The sequence below is a fragment of the Euleptes europaea genome, chromosome 15 (genome assembly GCF_029931775.1).
Source record: "Euleptes europaea isolate rEulEur1 chromosome 15, rEulEur1.hap1, whole genome shotgun sequence".
Taxonomy (NCBI): Eukaryota; Metazoa; Chordata; class Lepidosauria; order Squamata; family Sphaerodactylidae; genus Euleptes; species Euleptes europaea.
This window is the reverse complement of record NC_079326.1, coordinates 40,818,754-40,840,966: the sequence shown is the minus strand read 5'-3', so window position 1 is coordinate 40,840,966 and position 22,213 is coordinate 40,818,754. Positions and strand designations below refer to the sequence as shown.

Below are 22,213 nucleotides of genomic sequence, written 5' to 3'. Positions count from 1 at the left end.
GCGAGTAAATTCCCCGTACTCCAGCTGGACAGCTTATCTTTGTTTTAGATAGTGGTTGTAAACTAAGAGCCCTTGTAAGAGCCAAGAGGAAAAAACATAGGTCGGTGGGTTGAACTCAGATCAGCCTACTCCAACAAAATCTACAAAACAATTGAAAATTGACCACTTTTTTTCCACTAAGGACAATGTAAGTAGTATTGGCTTTCTGTTCTTCAGATGGATACAAGGCACTTGAAACAGAACACGATTCGGAGATTGAGCAAGATTTAGTAACCGAACAAGACTTACAGTCCTAGCCTCTGCTAGATAATTGTTCATGGGATTCCTCCAACTCTCCTAATTTATTTGGAGTAGACAAGCCAACACGACCTTGTGATGGTATAAAATGCAGATGTGCTATGAATGTAGATCACTTGGAAGGTCTTTTACTGACTTCATTGGAGATCATTGCTTACTCGCTTCGAAACAGTTATCGAGATTTCCTAGCAATTAAATCCCATTTCTGCTCAGTTTAAACAATTTGGTCATGACTTCAGAGCCTTTACTGAGGAGGCTATGAATTCTGTCCCCTCAAACCAGGGGTGGGGAACCTTTTTTCCGCCAAGGGCCATTTGGATATTTATAACATCATTTGCGGGCCATACAAAATTATCAACTTAAAAATTAGCCGACCAAGCCCCAAGCAGGCAGCTGCCCCAGATGACCTCCCCCGCATGGGCAAGCAGGCAGGCATCCAACCGGTGGCGCATTCGCCCACCTGGTGGCACAGGATGGTCTGTTGCACTAGCCGGGCGTAGCCATTCATGGTTGGGGCCAGATTGTACAGCCGGCTCCTGCTACCTCCGCCTGCAGGGATGAAATGAGGACACACTGGCTAAGAACCCCCCCCCGCGCGCACGCATTCTGGCCCTGCCCCCTTTGACCCCTCCATTGACGCCACTTCTACCCCCAGCCCTCTTGTAGTACAGAGGGAATACATTTCTCCATGGCCCGGGTGGGAAAGGGTTAACACAGTTTTTTGGGCAGTCCTAGCAGCTCCATAGCTAACGACTCTTCTGCAAGAGGGAAAAAAGGTTCCTTTTCTCAGCAAAACAAACTCACATGCGCCTTCAATAGAGGCTATTCCTGTCCGCGGGAGGAGGCGGATCGCCAGTCTTAGATCCTTCTGAGCTAGAGATCTGCCAGGACCCACAAAGGGTCAGACCAAATGGTTTCGTGGGCCTTAATCAGCCCCAGGGCCTGACGTTCCCCACCCCTGCCTCAAACAGTCTAAATGGCTTGCAAATTAAGACTTCAAGCAATTTGGGAAAGACTGTAGCCCAGAAGCTACAGTCTGTAGCACAGCCAGCAGATGAAGGAGGTAGCGGCTTGGGATTTACTCATGGAATGGCATGCCGATTGCAAAATAACCAGATGGCATTATATGCAGCTGAGAATGACTTGAACCATGGTTGTCGACAAAATAAACATAATATTATACGCTCCTTCAATCCACTTTGGAGAACTGAGCCATGCCTTGTTGATGTGGTTAAAGTGGAAAGACTTGTGAACATGCTGCCAGGGGCTAGATTACTCCCGACTTTCCCCCAACCTACTCTTCCGAAGACCCAGTTAGTCCACATCCTGGAATCTGTAACTTAGACAAAAAGAATTCCAACTGTAAGCCAGAGAGACTTTGGCAAAAATAGACTGTTCCTGTCTCCAAAGGGGACGGGCGTCTTTCAGCTGCCATTCCCCTAAACAGGTGGCGTAAAACCATCGCTCCGGGGTCACAGTTCCACAGCACCCAAGCTCTAAACAGCAAAACGTTTGTCAGCAACGGATTGTGAACTCTTGAGAAGTGCAAGGATTTTTACTGTTGAGGAAAAGGGATGGAAGTCCACCGGCTAGCTATCCTTCTGCTCCTTGGATCGGGTAAACCATTTCAACTGTTGGCATGGTTTTAGTTTGGCTTATTACTTATCGCACAGTATAACTTCTTGAAGGCAGAGTAATCTCTTTACTTTGGTGAGATTCTGAGTGTAGTTGTATGAACTTTCTGCTGAATACAAGATACTTCAGAAGTGTATGCATGGAACATTTCCCCCCCTAACAATAGCCAGCGAAGTGTGATAGTGAAGCGTACTCTTAACAATAAACAACAGTCAGAATTAAGAGCGAAATTAAAGATTGCCGTTCTTATCTCTTGTTTTTCAATCAAGGATGGGATGGTGTAAAAATCTGGGGACCTGAAATGCATTCAGTTTTTTTAGGTGCAAGGTAATTGGGTGAATATTTTCATTTATTTATATGGAACTCTGATAAGGAAGTCAAAATGACTGACAGCAACATATGTTTTGGAAGGGCTTGTTAATCATTCCAGTTAAATCGCTCATAAGAGATTATGAGTATTTTGCAATTTTAGTTCTCTTTTCCCCAAATGAAAATACATAAATTTGTGCCCTAGCTGAACAGAACAAGGGTGAGTTGTCTGACAAATGTAGTGTCTTGACAAATTTCATCAGTATATTCGTGAAAGCCAATGTAAGCTGACCTAGAAATGAACGCAGGGTCATCGTAGACCTTCCGAAATAGGACACCTTTCCGGTCTGCAGAAGAAATAGGAGACAATTTTTTTTTTCTTGTGAGAGCCTCATGGGTATGTTTTCAGACCAGTACTGGCAGTTGTGATTCATTGAATATGATCCCCTGTCTGGTGCAAAGCATTTTAAATAGCACCAGCAATTTATGAATGGGGGAAGTTGAACCTCCTCAGAATATTAGTCCATACAAAAGGCTTGGAAAACTCAAGGTGTTGTTAAAGTAGGGTTGCCAACCTCCATGTAATAGCTGGAGATCTTCTGCTATTACAACTGATCTCCAGCCGATAGAGATCAGATCACCTGGAGAAAACGGCCGCAATTGGACTCTATGGCATTGGAGTCCCTCCCCTCCCCAAAGCCCGCCCTCCTCAGGCTCTACCTCAAAAACCTCCCGCCGGTGGCCAAGAGGGACCTGGCAACCCTATGTTAAAGTTCCCCCTAAGGTCTTACAAGAACTTATGCTTGTATTGTCCCTTCACAGAGGTGTCTCTTAATTGTTGATTCTTCCTCCTAGTTATTGAGGATATTCATTTATTTGTTTATTCAACTTTGTATACATGGTATGTGGTTAGAGTATCAGACTAGGATCTCAGAGATCTGCGTTCAAATCCCCACCCTGGTTGGTAACTCGCTGGGGGCCCTGGGCTTGTCACTCTTCTTGGGCCTATCCTACCTCATAGGGTTGTTGTTGTGAAGATAAAATAGATGAGGAGGGAATAATGCTGTAAGCCACCCTGTGTCCACACTGAGAAGAAAAGCAGGGAATAAATATCTAAATAAGTAAATAATGACTGAGCTTTCCCACCATCCATAGGGTTGCCAGCTCCAGGTTGGGAAATAGCTGGAGGTTTTTGGGATGGAACCTGAGGAAGGCGGGGTTTGGGGAGGGGAGGGACTAATGCCACAGAGTCCAGTTACCAAAGTGGCCATTTTCTCCAGGTGAACTGATCTCTATAGGCTGAAGATCAGTTTTAATAGTGGGAGATCTCCAGCTGCTACCTGGAGGTTGACAACCCTAGCCATCCATAGTAGCTACAGTGATGTTCATTGTAAATCTGTGTACAAAAATAAAAGATCAATAAGATGTACCTGAGGGAAAGACATAATGTATTTGGTTGTTTTGTTTCTAATTGTTACTCAGAATTATTCAAGTAGTTTTTAAAAAACACAATACAAGAAGTTATTAATTAATATGAATGAAAGGTGTAATTTTCAAAGAGAACCTGCCATAGGATGCATTTTCCAAAGTCAGGATTTCAGAGGTGGCTTCTAGAACGGGGAAAAGTTGAATAGCCATATTGGTCGATGCAAAATCCAAGAATACGAAATGAAATCCGTGTAACACCTATTAAGACCTAACAAATTTACACAAAACATTGTGCACGCTTTTGAGGTCACCAGAACTCTTCATCAGACTACTGGATGTTCCAATATTTAAAAAGATAGAAGCATGGAAAGCAGATTAATCAGGCCATGATGTTAAGGTCTGATCTTGCACGCCTGCTCTCTGAGGCGCAAGCAGGCAAATAAGTTTGTTGCTGGGTTGTTAAGTTACAGCACATTCTCCGGGAAACTGTATCCCATCCATGTGCTCTGTTCTTTGTTCTTTCAATGAAACACAGAAACAAACCCAAATCCATCCAAAATAGAACTGGAACCAAGACACAGCCTCCAGATTAGGATTGTCAGGTTTTGTATTGTCAGGGTGGTACATTCTTTGCTAAACACTGGTCCAGAGAGAAGGAGTTGTTTTTTCCGGGGTACAAACTGCATCTGAAATTGTTTGGACAGGCGGGCCCCAGAATAAAGTCAGCAGGGTCGATCTGGTGGTCTAGATAACTTTGGCATGCTTCGGGGAAAGGTCCAGCCCATTGGCTGCTAGTTGGCTTGGCTATCCCTGCTTTAGATGGTGGGTCATATGCAGGACTAGAGTAAATTATTACAGTTTTGTACACAGCATCATGCCACACAAACAAGCAGCAGGCAAGCAAGAAACCAGAAAGGTGCAAGAGGTAAGACAGCATGCTGGACTAGTATCTGGGACAATCAAGTTCAATCCCTCACTCTGCCATGGAAGCTTGCTGGTGACCTTGGACCAAGTCAAATGACAGGGAGAAGCTTTTCTCCCTCTCTCATAATACTAGAACAAGGGGTCATCTGCTGAAGCTGGAGGGTGAGAGGTTCAAAACAGATTAAAGGAAGTATTTCTTCACACAATGCATAATTAAATGGTGGAGCTCCCTGCCCCAGGATGTGGTAATGGCTGCCAACTTGGAAGGCTTTAAGAGGGGAGTGGACATGTTCATGAAGGAGAGGGCTTTTCATGGCTACTAGTAAAAATGGATACTAGTCATGATGCATTCCTATTCAGTACCAGAGGAGCATGCCTATTATATTAGGTGCTGTGGAACACAGGCAGGATAATGCTGCTGCAGTCGACTTGTTTGTGGGCTTCCTAGAAACACCTGGTTGGCCACTGTGTGAACAGACTTCTGGAATAGATGGGCCTTGGTCTCATCCGGCATGGCCTTTCTTATGTTCTTATGAAGTCAGTGGGCTTAGAAGGGAGTAACTGTTTAGGACTGTTTAGGATTATTACTGTTTAGGCTTGCACTGTAAATCAAGAAACAACCCCTTGGGCTCTCCCTGCCTTGGACAGAAGAAGCTATTACTCAACAAATAAACATAAAAATTGAAAACGATAGCTTGTTCTGCAAGGTATCTGAATTAATACCTCAGTTTGCCTCCAATACATTCATGTTCCTGATTCAGGCACAAGATACTTGGGGGAGGGGGGAAGAGAAATCCGTTGCCCATGGGGAAAGGTATTAAATATATCTGGATTAGGTAGTCCTTCATTTAATTGGAATAGAAACCATGTTTTTATACTGCAATATATTCTGTTGCAGTGACAAGTGTCGCTATGTATTTCCCCTGCAGCTGTTCTGGTCCTGTGTTCAGAACATGAAACTCGTCTGGTTGAAAACTTGTTCACAAACTACAACAAAGTCGTCCGCCCAGTCAACAATCATCGAGATGCTGTTCAAGTGAAGGTTGGACTGCAGCTTATCCAGTTGATCAACGTGGTACAGTAGAAATGTTAATGATTCCACTAGTCTTAATAGTAGCCACAGGAGTAATATTAATTGGTACGGTGCCATTGGAGTATGGTACATGGTGCTTTATAATGTGAAAACAGATTCCCTACCCAGAGGGAGCTTGCAACAATTTTGGTAGTGGAGGAGACCACAAAGGGAGGGAAAAGCAATACTGGCAAGGGTTTTTCCAAAAATATCCACATGATCTCAGCCACCTATGTCCTAAATAAACTCTATTCCTTCTGGTGTTTTCTCTTAAGGATGAAGTAAATCAAATAGTAACAACCAACGTCCGTCTGAAACAGGTAATTCCTTGCTATCCTTAGCATTACACATTTTACTATAAGCAAATGTATTAGATTGAACTCAAGTTGCCCTCTTGTGATGTACCCCCCCCCCCCGGTGCTATATCCCATGCTATTTTTGAGGTACCAAAAGGTATCTACTACAGTAGGATTGCCAGGTCCCTCTTCACAACCGGTGGGAGGTTTTGGGGGCGGAGCCTGAGGAGGGCAGGGTTTGGGGAGGGGAGGGACTTCAATGCCATACATTCCAAGTGCCACACCGGCTATTTTCTCCAGGTGAACTGATCTCTATTGGCTGGAGATCAATTGTAATAGCAGGAGATCTCCAGCTAGTACCTGGAGGTTGGCAACCCTATAACTGCAGCAAAGTGGTTAAAGGGGATAAAAGGTAATTTATAGAAATATTATTTGCTCACTATAAATAGGTGAAAGCTTCTGAACTTAAAAAAAATATTATTCATATTCAGCATATGGCTTCTGATGCGAGCTAATCACATAAATTAAAAGGCACGCCGGCGCTTGGGTTTGGCCACAGAATATTGGGTTTGGCCACAGAGTTGCAGACATTCATGTTGGTGATGAGGTAATAAATGGATTTTCCACTAATTACTTCGAAGCCCATCAGGAAACGTGGCAGCCCTACCAGAGAGAGGCTGTCTCCAGCCCAGGGGTGAAGGGTAATTATAAAAATAGCGATGTATTCCTTTTATACTATTTATACTTCTTCTGGATAGTTGCTTACAATGGACCAGAAATTGGCACTAGTTCTCCAAATGGAAATGGCCATATTAATTGGATTCCGCTTATTATACTTTTAACACACTGGGCAGAACAAGTCCACAAGGATGCTCTCGCAGTATAAAACAATTGTTCTGCGTTAGGGCTGCATTCAGCAATGTACGTAAATAGGTTTTGACTCTCTGCAATTCCTTTGTTAGCAATGGACTGATGTAAATTTGAAATGGAACCCAGAAGATTACGGCGGCGTGAAACAAATCCGCATCCCATCGGAAAAAATCTGGCGTCCGGACCTTGTTTTGTATAACAAGTAAGTTGGGCTGTTGATTAACACATTATTTCTAGACCCAACCCACATAACAAGGGAGGGGATCAATCCAAGTATGCAAATACCTAATCATGATTTGGGTGTTTTTTCCCCTCTAGCAGCTTTGAGCTGCTTCAACTCATGATTGGAACAAGTGGGGAGGTAGATAGAATGATCAGGTGCCTCCTGATTCCTAAAGTGCTTTGGGTAAGGGGGAGCATCCACATGACACTGTGCTCTAAATATCCTCTTTCCAGGTTTTCCCCATTCTTAGTATGTTCTTTGAGGCCTTAAAAATTGATAATTGCTACAACAATTAAAAAAAACACTCTAACTACTATACCACACTGGTTCTCACAATTTTGCCCTTGTAGGAGCTTCTGCTCTTGAACATTAGGATAGGGGTCCTCAACCCTGTGGGCATCTTTGGATTTCTGATATAGTGCAGTGGGCGCAGCCACAAAATGGCTGCCCCAGGAGGTGGAGCCAGCCATACAATGGTTACCGCAGCTTACATTCAGTTACACAGTGGAGATCCTTGGTGCTATTGTGGCAGCTGCAGTGGAAACAACATTTTTAAAAATCTGCCCAATAAATCAAATCTCCAATAGCCAATCAGAAACCTTTCTGGGCAAAAGCCCCACCTGGCCCCATCCACTTTCTAAAAAACGCTTGCTGGGCACCAGGAAAGGTGTCGACAGGCACCGCGGCACCTATGGGCATCATGTCGGGGATCCCTGCACGAGACGCCTATTCCAACATCGACCATGCCCCCTTTGAGCCTCAGATGGAGCTGCAGGAACACATGTGTAAGGCTAGCACAGCTGTTATACAGCTGTTATACAGGCAAGTTACAGCTCTGTTAGAGCTCTCTCAGCCCTGCCTACCTCACAGGGTGTCTGTTGTGGGGAGGGGAAGGGAAGGGAAGGTGATTGTAAGCCAGTTTGAATCTCCCTTAAGTGGTAGAGAAAGTCGGCATATAAAAACCAACTCTTATTCTTCTTATACTTGGGGGAGATGCCAATATCCCTCTGTTGCTTCTTCACAATATAGTGGCCTCAGTGAGAAGGGCAGACTCTAAATGAATAAATTTCTATAATAACCTAAGGGTTAATTTCATTTTCAGAAAATGGTATAGAGTTTGGGGAGGGGGATTTTATAGTTTTAAAGATTTATGAAGTTTACAGAGATTTTTCACATTCTGAGCTCTGAAATTTCCCCCTTTAAGTTAAGGCTGTGTGAGGCCTTAACGGATATATTAGCATTTGGAAGGGTTCATTTTGACCTTTATCCTCTCCTTAGGCATCATTTACTTTCACAGGGTGAATTTCCCTGTCTTTGAACCTGAAACTGGACTTACATTCTGTCTTCCTCTGCCTACCACTGACCCTTGCTCAGCATTACTGTTTCCTGCATTCCTGACACGGGAACAGGGAATGTCAGAACCGGCCACACGTCTATATTAAAATGTATATTTTTCACAGTACTGATGTCCATCTTGTTTCTTCCCATTTACAGTGCAGATGGAGAGTTTGCAATTGTCCAGTTTACCAAAGTACTCCTGGATCATACGGGCTATATCACATGGAATCCTCCTGCCATATTTAAAAGCTACTGTGAGATCATAGTCACCCACTTTCCCTTCGACGAGCAGAACTGTTCTATGAAGTTGGGCACCTGGACCTACGATGGCACCAAGGTTGCCATCTACCCGGTAGGTATCAACTTGACAATTTCGGTATATGAGTCAGAGGCCATGAGCAAAAGAAGAAGAGCTGTGGCTCAGTGGTAGAGCATCTGCTTTGCATGAAGAAGGTCCCAGCTTCAATCCCTGGTCCTTTCAGATAAAGGATCAGGTATTAGGTGATGTGGAAGACCTCTGCCTGAGACCCTGGACAGTCACTGCCAGTCAGAGTAGACATACTGACTTTTACCTAAGACCCTGGAGAGCTGCTGGTCAGAGTAGACATGCTGACCTTGACAGATCAATGGTCTGACTCAGTACAAGGCAGCTTCCTATGTTCATGTGGGTGAGTTTACGCTGTCATATTGTAGACAGGAGATCTTCATGTAAGAATCATCTTCCACGGATAGGGTTGCCAACCTTCAGATAGTGACTGGAGATCTTCCACTATTTCAACTGATCTCCAGGCAATAGAAATCAGTTCCCTTGGAGAAAATGGCTGCTTTGGCAATTTGACTTTATGGCATTAAAGTCCCTCTCCCCTCCAAACCCCACCCTCCTCAGGCTCCATCCCCCAAATCTCCAGGTATTTCCCAACCTGGAGCTGGAAACCCTATCCACCGAAGGTCAAATTGTTTTGTGGGTGCCTATTCAAGTATCACAGACTAAAATTCCTGTCAGATGACAGGAAGAATTTGCAGAGTTAATCTGTTGACATCTAGCTAGATAGTTTGTACACAAATGCTTTCATTAGCCTATATGGGTTTTTTGTCTTCACCTTTTTCTTTTGGATAGTTTCAGCAGGTTCTAGTTTTCTATGTGCATTTAAAATATTTATATACCCTGCTTTGGCCACAATGTGGCCAACATCAAAATCGCAATACAGTAAAATAAAAGCATCACCCTTCTCCCGCTCTCAAAAAACGCATCAAAATCAATTCTACAACAGCAAAAATCAACCAGAAAAAGAAACCTCACCAGTGAGCCCCAATCCCTTAAAAAACAACCAGTTCTATACACCTACTTTTTACTTGCTTCCTAAATGTTAGCAGCCAGGAAGAACAACAAACATTCCTAGGGAGACATTTCCATAATTTCACAAAATGGCTGCCATGGGAGAGGGGACAAATCACAAAATGGCTGCCATGGGAAATGGGACCAATCACAGAATGGCTGCCAGTGGGGGATTACAAAATATCAGGAGGTTCCAAGCCAGGCACCTTCCTATGATTGGAGCAGCTAATTTCTAATAGGTACTCCTTGCAGACCAAGGGGTCTTCTGAAGCACCTTCTGCTCCAGTGAGGTAGAGGACGACCAGGACTAACTCTTTGCTTGGAGAAGAAGCAGATGGGCACCATAACTCCCATAGTCGTCATTTTGGGGATCACTGGGTTAAATACTCTGCACAGGAACAGTGAAGTATTACAGCAACAAAATTAAGGCATAGGTTTGCTAACAAACCAAATATATTCAGTATTGGTTTTTAGCCAAATTCAGTATAATGGGGTAGCATGGATGTGTTTATTTTTCTTCACAGGAAAGTGATCGTCCAGACATGAGTAACTTCATGGAAAGTGGAGAATGGATCATGAAAGATTTTCGGGGATGGAAGCACTGGGTGGACTATGCCTGCTGCCCAGACACTCCATACCTGGATATCACCTACCACTTCCTAATGCAGCGTTTGCCCCTCTACTTCATTGTAAATGTCATAATTCCTTGCCTCCTCTTCTCATTCTTAACCGGACTAGTGTTTTACCTGCCAACGGATTCGGGTACGTGCATTTTTAGTTATACCTTCTTGTAAGTGACTGATAGGCAGAAACAAGCAATCTCACCCTTTCTGGTTGTCCCTGGTCATCTATTTTGTGTTTTATGAGGTTATGTGACAGCAATTTAAAAGTGGGGAGACACGCTTGGAGTATCTGAATTCTTGGTACAGATGTGAATTTTTTTTTTTAATTTTATTGGTTTTTATAATATAAATTTTCCATAATAACTAAGAACATATAAACATTACAAAGAGAAAGAAAAGATAAAGGAAATTTTTTTGACTTCCCCATCACCTCTGTCCGCCTCTTAATAAAGTATTTTTATCCCACGTACTATGGTCTGATCTTAATTGTTCTTAAACTCATTTGAATTTCATTTAACTTTCATATAACATACTCTGTTGATATAAATGGTTATAATTCTTAATATTAAAAGTGTCATCTAGATCAGATTAAAAGGTATTCTTCCATTTTCCCCAGTTTTAATTCATATTCACAATATTTCATCCAAGCCTCCCATTCCCCCATAAATCGAACATTGTCTTTTTGATTTAAAGTAGCTGTGAGTTTTGCCATTTCCACCAGTTCAAACATTTTCATAATCCAGTCTTTTTCCCCGGGAATATCTGCCCCTTTCCATTTTGCTGCATAAAGCAGTCTTGCAGCTGTTGTAGCATAAATCAAAAAGTTTCTTTGTGTTGACAGGTCATCAGGTATCATACTTAATAGCATCATTTCTGGTATTTTGGGTATATTTTTTTGTAGTATCAGTCTTAGTTCATTATAAATCATATCCCAAAAATCCTTGGCTTTGTCACAGGTCCACCACATATGGTAAAAAGAACCAACTTCCTTGTTACATTTCCAACATTTAGGGGACGTCATTTTGTAAATCCTTGCAATCTTCTTAGGTGTTAAATGCCATCTATACATCATTTTATAGATATTTTCTCGAACTGACTGGGCATTTATTCCTTTCAGGTCTTTTGACCATAATCTTTCCCATTTATTTAAAACAATATCATGTCCCACATTTTGAGCCCAATCAATCATTGTTGGTTTAATTGTCTCCTGCTCACAATATATTGTTAAAAGAAGATTATACATTTTAGATATCAGTTGAGTATCATTGTCTAGTAACATCTTATGAAAAAGCGATTTTTCTTTAGAGAATCCATTTTTCAAATCTTGTGTAAAGACTGATTTAATCTGACAATATTGAAGCCATTGCAAATCTTCTTTAAGTAACTGAAAGTCTTTTAGTGAGCATTTTTTCCCTTCCCAGTTAATTAAATCCTGGTAAGTAATAAATTTATCCGGTCTAAATGGGCGTAATGTCAACATTTCTTGGGGTGATATCCACATCGGTGTTGCTGGTTCAAAAATATGTTTATATCTCATCCAAGTACGAAGTAAAGCGGACCTGATTATATGGTTATGAAATGATGCATGTATCTTGATTTTATCGTACCATAAATAGCCATGCCATCCACTTATATTGTTGAAACCTTCAAGATCTAACAAACGCACATTAGATAAGTCCATCCAGTCTTTTAGCCATGTTAAAGCTGCCGCTTCAGCGTAGAGTTGAAAATTAGGTAGCGCTAAACCTCCTCTAACTTTAAGATCCGCCAGATATTTATAAGCAATCCTCAGTTTTTTCCCTTGCCAGATGAAATTTAATATGTCTTTTCTCCAGGTATCAAAGTATTTAACATGTGATATTATAGGTAAATTTTGGAATAAGAAGAGTATCCTTGGTAAAATGTTCATTTGGACTGTTGATATACGTCCCAATAATGACAACTTTTTATTTGACCAAATGATATCAGTTTTTATTTTACTCCATAGTTTAAGGTAATTGTTGTTTATCAATTCTTTATTCTTCGCAGAGATCCAGATTCCCAAATATTTGACTTTGTTAACTTTCTCCCAACCTGTATATGAAGTAAATTCCTGCTGTTGTGTTTCTGGTAGATTCTTGAATATTGTCTTTGTCTTTTCATGATTGACTTTAAATCCCGATATTCTTCCAAAGTTGTCCAGAGTCTCCAATAATATCTTCATTGATTGTGTTGGGTTTTCTAAAATTAACAAGAGGTCATCCGCAAATGCTCTCAATTTGAATTCATGTTTTTTAATTTTTAATCCGCGAATGTCCTCCATATTCCTTAACTTACAACATAATGATTCCAACACCAACAGAAATAATAGCAGAGATAGAGGACAACCTTGTCTAGTTCCTTTCTTGATTGAACAATTATCAGACATTGATTCATTCACCAAAATTTTTGCCTGTTGGGATGTATATATGGCCGATATACCTCTCAAAAAACGGTCTCCAAAATTTAATTTCTCCAGTATCTTTTTTATAAAATCCCAGAAGACCATATCAAAAGCTTTCTCTGCATCCAAGAATACAAAGGCCGCCGTATGTTGAATATTCTGGTCATAATATTCCATTGAATCTAGTAGGATTCTTATATTGTCTTTAATTTGCCTTCCTGGAACAAAGCCTGCTTGGTCTTCATGTACAAGGTTCTTAATGTAATGTTTCATCCTATTCGATAAGACCGAGGCATAAATCTTATAATCCACATTTAACAGCGAAATAGGTCTATAATTTGATGTTTTTTCTGGATCTCTTCCTTCCTTAGGTATCAACGATATAAATGCATGTGACCAAGTCTCTGGGGATACTCCCTTATCCAAAATTGTATTACAAAGTAATACAAAGAAATCTACTAAATTATCACTAAATGTTCTATAAAATAGTGCAGTGATTCCATCTGGTCCAGGTGTCTTGTCCGGTTTCTGTTTCATTATTGCTTCTTGTAATTCTTCCCTTGTAATTGGAGCATCTATCCATTCTCGTTGGGTTGTTGAAAGGATATTCATCTGTATTGAATTTAAGAAATTGTCCATTTTCTGTTTTGAAATATTTTCTTTCTGATATAGTTTAGTATAGAATGAAACAAATTCCTTTTGTATTTCCAAAGTCGAATAAACTGGTCCTTTAGCAGATTGGATTTTTGTTATAATCTTCTTTTGAAATGAATCTTTCAATTGTGTTGCTAAGAATTTTCCAGGTTTATTAGCATGTTCAAAATATTTTTGTTTGGCAAATTTTAAATTTTTATTCATTTCCTCCATTATTACCAAATTTAATTGATGTTTGGATACAGAAATCTTCATTTGTATTTCATTTTTCTCTACTTCCTGTAGTGCCATAACAAGTTTTTGTTCCAAGTTTTGTAGATCCCAAAGTATATTATTGGTAAATTGTAGTTGAGTTTTCTTCCAGGCCGTATGTTTCTGTATCATCAGATGTGAAAATTTAACTCCTTTTTTAAAGATACTTTTTTCCACTTCTAATGAGAATGGTGAAAATTCAGGAATGTGTTCTAAAATTTGTTATCCTGCATTCCAACACCAAAAAGCACCCCAGGTTCACTGTCATAAAAGACAAGCAATAAAATGGGGATACCTGTTGTGGTGCCACCCCCAAGAAAGCCCTGTCCCCGTGGTAGCCTCCTCTTTACTTGACTACGGAATTTGTGCCTCACTCTGAACATCTCGGCCTCTTCTGCCTTCCCGCTAGTTCACCTTGGTTTTTTTTTAACTTCCTGTTGCAGGTGAGAAGATGACCTTGAGTATTTCTGTGCTGCTGTCTTTGACAGTATTCCTTCTGGTCATTGTGGAGCTCATTCCTTCTACCTCCAGTGCTGTGCCACTGATTGGCAAATACATGTTGTTCACAATGGTATTTGTTATAACCTCTATCATCATCACCGTCATTGTGATCAACACTCACCACCGCTCTCCAAGTACCCATACGATGCCCCAGTGGGTGAGGAAGGTGAGATGGTCTCCTTAGCAGAGCCATAAATCAATTTTACAGGTCGTTCCCCCCCACCCCAGTCACTTAGTATTATGGTATCTTGAAGCTGTAGGAGTCCTGTGGTGCAGAGTGGTAAGTTGCAGTATTGCAGTCCAAAACTCTGCTCACGACCTGAGTTCGATCCCAATGGAAGTTGGTTTCAGGTAGCCGGCTCAAGGTTGACTCAGCCATCCATCCTTCTGAGGTCTGTAAAATGAGTACCCAGCTTGCTGGGGGTAAAGGGAAGGCACTGGCAAACCACCACGTAAACAAAGTCTGCCTAGGAAATGTCGGGATGTGACATCACCCCATGGGTCAAGAATGACCCGGTGCTTGCACAGGGGACCTTTACCTTTTTATCTTGAAGCTGACGATGTTAGAACCCTTCATAGGACATTTCAAAGGGCTCTGAAGATGAATAATACTTGATCTGGATTCAAATGTTAGCCAACACCTTTTACGCAAGGCTGTTTCCCTTGTGGTCACCCCTCCTGTGACTTCGGGTCTTTGTTTTGATTATGCATATTCCTGAAAATGCAGGCGAAACACGGGGAAACGCAGGGGAAGAACGAGGCGACCTCTGGGGTGACCATGAGGGAAACAGCCATGCATAAAAGACCCATAGCTCTGCATCTCTAAGGCAGGCATGATAGTGTGCATGACCCTTTTAATATTCCCTTATGTGCTTTTAGTAGCTGTTGACACTATAAGGGGAGAAAGGAGCAAGAGGGAGCATGGGATTAGATTTTTTTTCTCATATGCACAGTCCAGGAAGAGTTACTAATCTTCATCCACTGAGAAGGCCCTCGATAATTTCACCATCACACAGCGAAGTAGAACCAATTACTGCCCTCCCTTAGGGACAGAAGAACAGACCATCTATATTAGTACAGCAAATAAAATTAAAAGAATAGGCTCTGCAGCAAGATCCTTTGTAATTTCTCCTCTAAAATCATGAGCATTGTGTCAATGGTATCCTTGAGCTACTAGGGTTGCCACCCTCCAGGTACTAGCTGGAGATCTCCTGCTATTACAACTGATCTCCAGCCGATAGAGGTCAATTCACCTGGAGAAAATGGCCGCTTTGGCAATTGGACTCTATGGCATTGAAGTCCCTCCTCTTTCCAAACCTTGCCCTCCTCAGGCTTCGCCCCCAAAATATCCTGCTGGTAGCGAAGAGGGACTTGGCAACCCTGTGCGCTACAGTGCAGGCTTACCGTGCACACCATGAACTGTGGCCTGCCACACCTACCACATTATGCCACCTTTTTTATTTTCTATTTTCAACAGAGTTCCAGTATTACAAGTTGAAAGTTGGTACAGACCTTATATGGGTCTGTAATTTTAGCAGATGAGCGATACAGGTCATTGTTCTCTCCATTTTTCCTAGCGTTTCCCCCATTTTTTTTCAGCCTACTGCAAAGGTGGTTTGAAAAAAAACACACACACAGGGAAAAATCGAAGAAAAACTGGGAGAGCAATGACTGGCAAACAATACTGTGTGTAAGAGAGGAGAAAAAACAGTGAAGATAAGAAGCTGAGCTGCAGCAAATACTCAGTGAGGAAAAGCCCTAAATGCTGTGAAAAATGTGGCTGTCGTATGGATGCGTCCTCAGCCACCTTGGTCACTGCATGTGTAAGGAAGCCCGACAGTCAAACAGAAATATTTTAGTCCGAGATTATAGAACGATAGCATCTATTGCTCCGTGCTTTCTTCCTGACGAAGCCATTGTTTTGTGAGCTAAATATTAATTTCTTCCAGATTTTCATCAACACAATTCCAAACCTGATGTTTTTCTCAACGATGAAGCGGCCTTCCAGAAATAAACCTGAAAAAAGCATTTTTACCGAAGACATTGATATTTCTGAGATCTCTGGCAAGCAAGGTCCAGCAGCGATGAATTTCCAGTCTTCCCTTACCAAAAACCCAGATGTCAAAAGTGCTATTGAGGGTATCAAATACATTGCTGAAACCATGAAGTCCGACCAAGAATCGAACAACGTAAGGACGTTTTCCTTAAGTGAACCACCTCCCCTTTTCAAACGAGCCTCTTTACTTAGAACAAGACTAATCTCCTCTGTTGTACAGTGCCAATGTACCTTCCATATTCCTGTTCTGCTTTTAATGTAGTTTGTAAAGGACAATAACTAATTATTACAAATGACACATGAGCTTTTGCTAAACTGAAGCGGAACTGATACGTTTTTTCCATATGCAGAATTTATACAAGAAGAAAGAATACAGGGTTAGGTAAAAAGATTTGGGTAACACTGGTATTGGTATTCGAAACGCTTCTTGCTAATACATTTAGCAGTACTGTCTTAAAAGAATTCAAACTTTGAAGAACCATCTTCGGTATTAATACAGACAGAGGCCTTTTATGCATGGCTGTTTCCCTTGCCGTCACCCCTCTGACAACTTCGGGTCTGTTTTGATTGTGCATGCCGTTTCTGACCGTCAGAGGTTGCCTTGCTCTCCCCCTGCATTTCCAAATTCGAGGTAAAAAAAGTCCCTGAAAACAAGGGCAAAATACAGGGGGAGAGCGAGACGACCTCTGACGATCAGAAACGGCATTTATCATCAAGACCCAAAGTTGTCGGAAGGGTGACAGTGAGGGAAACAGCCGTGCATAAAAGGCCAATGTAATTCTTTCTCTTGGGATAACCTGGATAAATACCAGTAACCCAAGTAGGGCACAGTTCCCATGCTTGGAAGACATACACAATTTGCCTCTGGGAGCACACGGATTTGCCAGGAGCTTTACAAACCAAGGAGACTCACATTGAGATGTGGAATGTATGAACCACCGATTCCATACAAAGCAATAGTCCTGTACAGCACCAGTTACCGCAATCCTTTATTGGCGTCCCCGCAAGAGCTAGAGTCACAGAGGCTGTGTGTATACCTCTGATTCATGGAGGCTCTGTTTCACACAATTAGATCCTTCATGTTGGATTTTGATCCTGCCAGCCCAACCATACGGGTGAACTGGGCGGTTGCCTAGGGTGCCGAGCTTTAGGGGGGTGCCAAATTAGATGAAAATGAATGTCTTTTCTGTATTAAACTATATGAATGTATTATTTCTTATAAATGAAAGTATCAGATATTTAATTGGGGGTGGGGGTACCGAGTCACAATTTGCCTAGGGCATCGAAGTCTTTGGGGCCGGCTCTTCCAGGATCACAAGTGATCATGTGGGGGCCACTGAGGGCCTGCATTGAGCCTTAAACTAACAAACAGGTGCGGGAATAATCAGCTGCCTAGGCCTTTTCAAAACTGCCAGTGAAACAAGCCCATTTCCCACAAATCACTCTGTCTGATCGAAAACCTTTGGATGGACATGATAGCAACACTTTTTTTATTGCCCCTCTCTGGAAAACAAAATATAACTTGTTAGCTGAATGAACGATCCCCGGTACTTGTTTCTTAGGGCATCAATTATTATTTTTCAATGTTAGCATCTCTGAGGGGCAAACAACAATACAGGTGCAAGTAAGGAGGCTCTGAGGCCTTTTTGCAAAAAATGAGAGGGTAATAAAATTTGTCTTAGGGTATCTAAGGCATTGTTTAATGCTTCCCTTGCCAGTAAGTTTTCCTAGAAATTTCCCCCCAGTTGCTTTTACCCCAGCCTGTGTTTTGGATCCATGCTTACTCCATAAATGCGGGGGTGGGGGTTGTAGCTTCAGTAAAGGCTGCTACAAATAAACATTTAGTTTTGGTTAACTAAGCACACTTCTTTCTAAAGGACCCTCCAAATGAGCTGTGGAGGCTAATTTGGTGAATTGGATTTGTTTCACCACTCTTCCACATGAAACCAGCTGGTGACCTTGGGCTAATCACACTCTCTCAGCCCCACCTACCTCACACTGTGGGGAGGGGAAAGGAAGGTGATTGTAAGCCAGTTTGATTCTTCCTTAAGTGGTAGAGAAAGTCGGCATATAAAAGCCAACGCTGCTTCTTCTAGTTGAAAATAGAAAAACCAGTAGATGATCCCTCTCTGACACCAAACAGAACAAGGTCAAGAGCAGAGGGAAAGTCCTAATTATTGTATTTACAATACTGATTAATTTGAAGTGATGCTCTGGGTAGTCAAGCTCTTTCAGCATACTTTTTATTGAATTGAACCCTATAGTTAGGCAGCAAGGATTTAAAATGTTCCATGTTTCACTTACTGCTGTTATTCAACCAAAACGCACTTCCGTACCTCTGTGGAAACCTTTCTTCTTTCCAGTTTCTCTTCACGCTTTGCTGCAATGCAATATTTGGCTCCTCCTGGTGGGCAAAAGTCAAACAAAACTCTGCCACAATATAATTGTGAAATTATTGCGACTCTTCACTGTTGCGTTTGTTTGCTTGCGCCATTTCATTGGTCTTGTACTTGTTGCTTGTTCAGACCCATTTTTGTATACAACATTGACATCGTCAGTCATTGTTTAAATGATTGTTTGATGTTTTATTACAATATATCACAGTTTGCAGAGCAAACTACTGTTTATTTCTGCAGCTTAACTGTACAGTTTGAGTGAGTAGTTCATACCACAGTACCTGGAGGTTGGCAACCCTAGTAATCTACTGGCCCCGGATCTTGGCCCCTGCTACCACTGTTTAATCCAGAGGTGGGTAGCAATGTCACATGACATCACTTCCAGTTGTACCCAGGAGTGATGTCATGACGCTCTAGGAATTCCCTGAATCTGCATGGTTTTTACCATAAAGATCAGGGAACTCCTGTAGAGTTGTGATGTCACTTCTGGGTACAGCCAGAAGGAGTGTCACAATGCTGTGTGACATTGCTCTGCTCTCCCACTTTTGCTGTCGCTGAAGAGTCCACCTATACTAGCCACTGTGTTGGGTTCACATTTCAGCATCTGTTTCTCTCTGCCCTTCAGTGATTTCCTATGACAGTCAGTGTGCTGTAGTAGTTAAGATGCTGACAGGCTCACCAAAAAGGATAAGCTGCTATTGCCTTGGAGCTTGTTGAAGTTGGAACACATCACACTTTCAAAATTGCTAATGTGAGAAAGAAAAAGCTGGAATGTGTCCAGAGGAGGGCCACAAAGATGGTGAGGGGACTGGAGACCAAATCCTATGAGGAAAGGTTGAAGGAGCTGGGTATGTTTAGCCTGAAGAGGAGAAGACTGAGAGGGGATATGATAACCATCTTCAAGTGCTTGAAGGGCTGTCATATAGAGGATGATGCTGAGTTGTTTTCTGTTGCCCCAGAAGGTCAGACCAGAACAAACGGGTTGAAATTAAATCAAAAGAGTTTCCATCTAGACATTAGGAAGAATTTTCTAACAGTTGGAGCGGTTCCTCATTGCAACAGGCTTCCTCAGGAGGTGGTAAGCTCTCTTTCCCTGGAGGTTTTTAAGCAGAGGCTAGACGGCCATCTGTCAGCAATGCTGATTCTATGACCTTAGGCAGATGATGAGAGGGAGGGAACCCTTGGCCATCTTATGGGCATGGAGTAGGGGTCACTGGGGGTGTGGGGGGGAGGTAGTTGTGACTTTCCTGCATTGTGCAGGGGGTTGGACTAGATGACCCTGGTGGTCCCTTCCAACTCTATGATTCTATGATTCCATGAACATGACAAAGGATATTTTTTTCCTCCAAAAATAATGTCCAATGTGCCAGTCCTCTGATATGACGAGTGACTAGACATGAGTATAATGATTGCTTCCTTTTTTTCCTCCTCCCAGGCTGCGGAAGAATGGAAATTCGTTGCCATGGTGGTGGATCACCTTCTCCTCGGCATCTTCATGTTGGTTTGCATCATTGGAACACTGGCTGTTTTCGCTGGTCGCCTCATTGAATTACATCAGCAGGGGTGAACAGGAAATTTAGCGGTCGACATGCGTCGGCATCCCTCCCCTTCGCTGGGTGTCTTCATACGGTCATTCTTCACTCGGCCCTCATTCCCCATGAGTCTGTTTCAAAACAAAAAGAATCAATGGGAATGAATGTGTAAGGTTGTTTTCTGAGCTCCTTTCGGGTAGGAGTGACTGTGCCCCATGAAAAGAGGTAAAAAGGCTAGGGATGCATTTCTGACTCTATCTTTCTGCAAAAGGTTTTAATTGTATAAATAGCATGCCTAAGGTTGGAGAGCATGGTTTTAGTTTCACCTGTGCAGCTTGCTGTAGGACTAAATAAGAGCTTCCCTTGGCTAAGTGAAGAACCTGGAACACCAGGCTGTTCCAGGTGTTTGAAAGGTGCCCATTAGCATTATTAATTTTATCTCGGTTTTCCAGAACTGTAGGGCATACGAATCCTATAGCCGAGTGCTTCTCAAAGCTTACGTACTGTGTTTTTGCCCTTATGAAACCACCAAAAAGTTGGCAGTCCTCTCATCCGCAAGTTAGCACCCAAAATCCTCGCATACTGCTGTTTGTATGCAGCCCACCTATGTGTGCATAACAATTTGTATACCGGGTCACTCTTTCGACCCTGACATTAGAAAAAAGACTAGAACAAGTTGTGTCATAACTTGAACAGATGAGACAAAAGTCATACATCTCATTTTGTGCAGCCTCAGTTTGCCTTGGGGATGTGAGAGGAAGAGAGATGAAGGTTTAATCCTTAATCTCTGCTTGGTTTTGCTACTCAAAACCAGGCTCACTGCTTTCGTTTTTGATTCCAGAGGATAGCTGTGCTGGTATGTTGCAGAAAGAGTAATCAGAAGTCCCGTAGCACCTTAAAGACTAACAAAATTTATTTCAGCATAAGCTTTCCTGAGTCAGAGCTCATGTTATCAGATGCGAGAAATGTATACTTTGTGTGTCTGATAAAGTTCACAGAAGCTGTTGCTCCACATACATTTTGTTAGTTTTAAAGGTACCACTGGGCCTTTCTTTAATCCGGCTTTGTTACCAGCATTAAAAAAATAATACTTTTAAAGGGCACGTCTTTTCTTCTAGTGACAAAGTGAGGAGCCCAGTTCTGAGTAGCAAAACTGAGTGGAGGTTAAAGGGTCAAACCCCTTTCCCTTCCCTGTATGCTTTATAGTAGGGGTCTTATACGCAGTGCCCATGGGCACCGTGGCACCTGTTGACAAATTTCTTGGTGCCCACCACTGTTTTTAGAAAGTGGGTGGGGCCAAGTGAGGCTCTTGGCCAGCAGGGCTTCTGATTGGTCACTGAAGGTCTGATCAGCTATGCAGATTAAAACAGCATTGTTTCAGTGACAGCTGCCACCATACTGTTTGTTTTATTCTCCCTCACCCCTCTTTCCCAGTGTATTTTTTCGTTGCCCCTCTTCTCCCCAGCACTTGGGCTTTTTCTGTCTTTGGCCTTTTATGCAGGGACGTTTCCCCACGGTCACCCCCGCCGACTGCTTCGGGTCTTCCTTTTGATTATGCATGCCTTTTCTGCCTGTCAGAGGTCGCCTCGCTCTCTCTGCGCATTTTGCCCATTTTTTCCAGATGCTGTTTTAGCCAGAATCTGGAAAATGTAGGCAAAATGAGGGAAATGTCCCTGCATAAAAGGCCTTTGTGGTTTTGGCTCCTGCAGCAGCCCTTTTGGGGTCGTACCCACCAACCTGTCAGTATTCCAAAGGTGCCCACAGGAGAAAATGGCCACATTGGCAATTGGACTCTATGGCATTAAAGTCCTCCCCTCCCCAAACCACGCCCTCCTCAGGCTCCACCCCAAAAACCTCCTGCCGGTGGCAACCCTATGGCAAACACGGGAAAAATGCATGGAAGTGCGCAGAAAGAGCGAGGCGACCTCTGATGATTGGGAAAGGCATGCATAGACAAAATGAAGCGCCGGAGCTGTCAGCAGGGGTGACCGTGGGGAAACAGCTCTGCATAAATGGCCCCAGTTGACTGTCATCCCAAGGCTGTGAGGT

General features: G+C 42.5%; 1 protein-coding gene across 1 annotated transcript; it reads left to right on the top strand.

The window, feature by feature from the left end:
* The first annotated feature begins 1,871 nt into the window (after positions 1-1,871).
* CHRNA1 (cholinergic receptor nicotinic alpha 1 subunit) lies at positions 1,872-20,199 on the top strand. Its single transcript, XM_056861062.1, has 9 exons — positions 1,872-1,914; positions 5,523-5,668; positions 5,941-5,985; positions 6,924-7,033; positions 8,549-8,744; positions 10,253-10,490; positions 14,123-14,346; positions 16,130-16,369; positions 20,068-20,199. Exons 1-9 carry the CDS (start codon positions 1,872-1,874, stop codon positions 20,197-20,199), a joined length of 1,374 nt encoding a protein of 457 aa, XP_056717040.1.
* Positions 20,200-22,213: the final 2,014 nt, after the last annotated feature.

Excerpts from the sequence above, each read along its gene's own strand:
- CHRNA1 (XM_056861062.1), top strand. The coding sequence starts at position 1,872 with ATGGAAGTCCACCGGCTAGCTATCCTTCTGCTCCTTGGATCGG. Across the intron at positions 1,915-5,522 it reads CCTTCTGCTCCTTGGATCGG|CTGTTCTGGTCCTGTGTTCA; the intron begins GTAAACCATTTC and ends TTTCCCCTGCAG. Across the intron at positions 5,986-6,923 it reads CCAACGTCCGTCTGAAACAG|CAATGGACTGATGTAAATTT; the intron begins GTAATTCCTTGC and ends TTCCTTTGTTAG.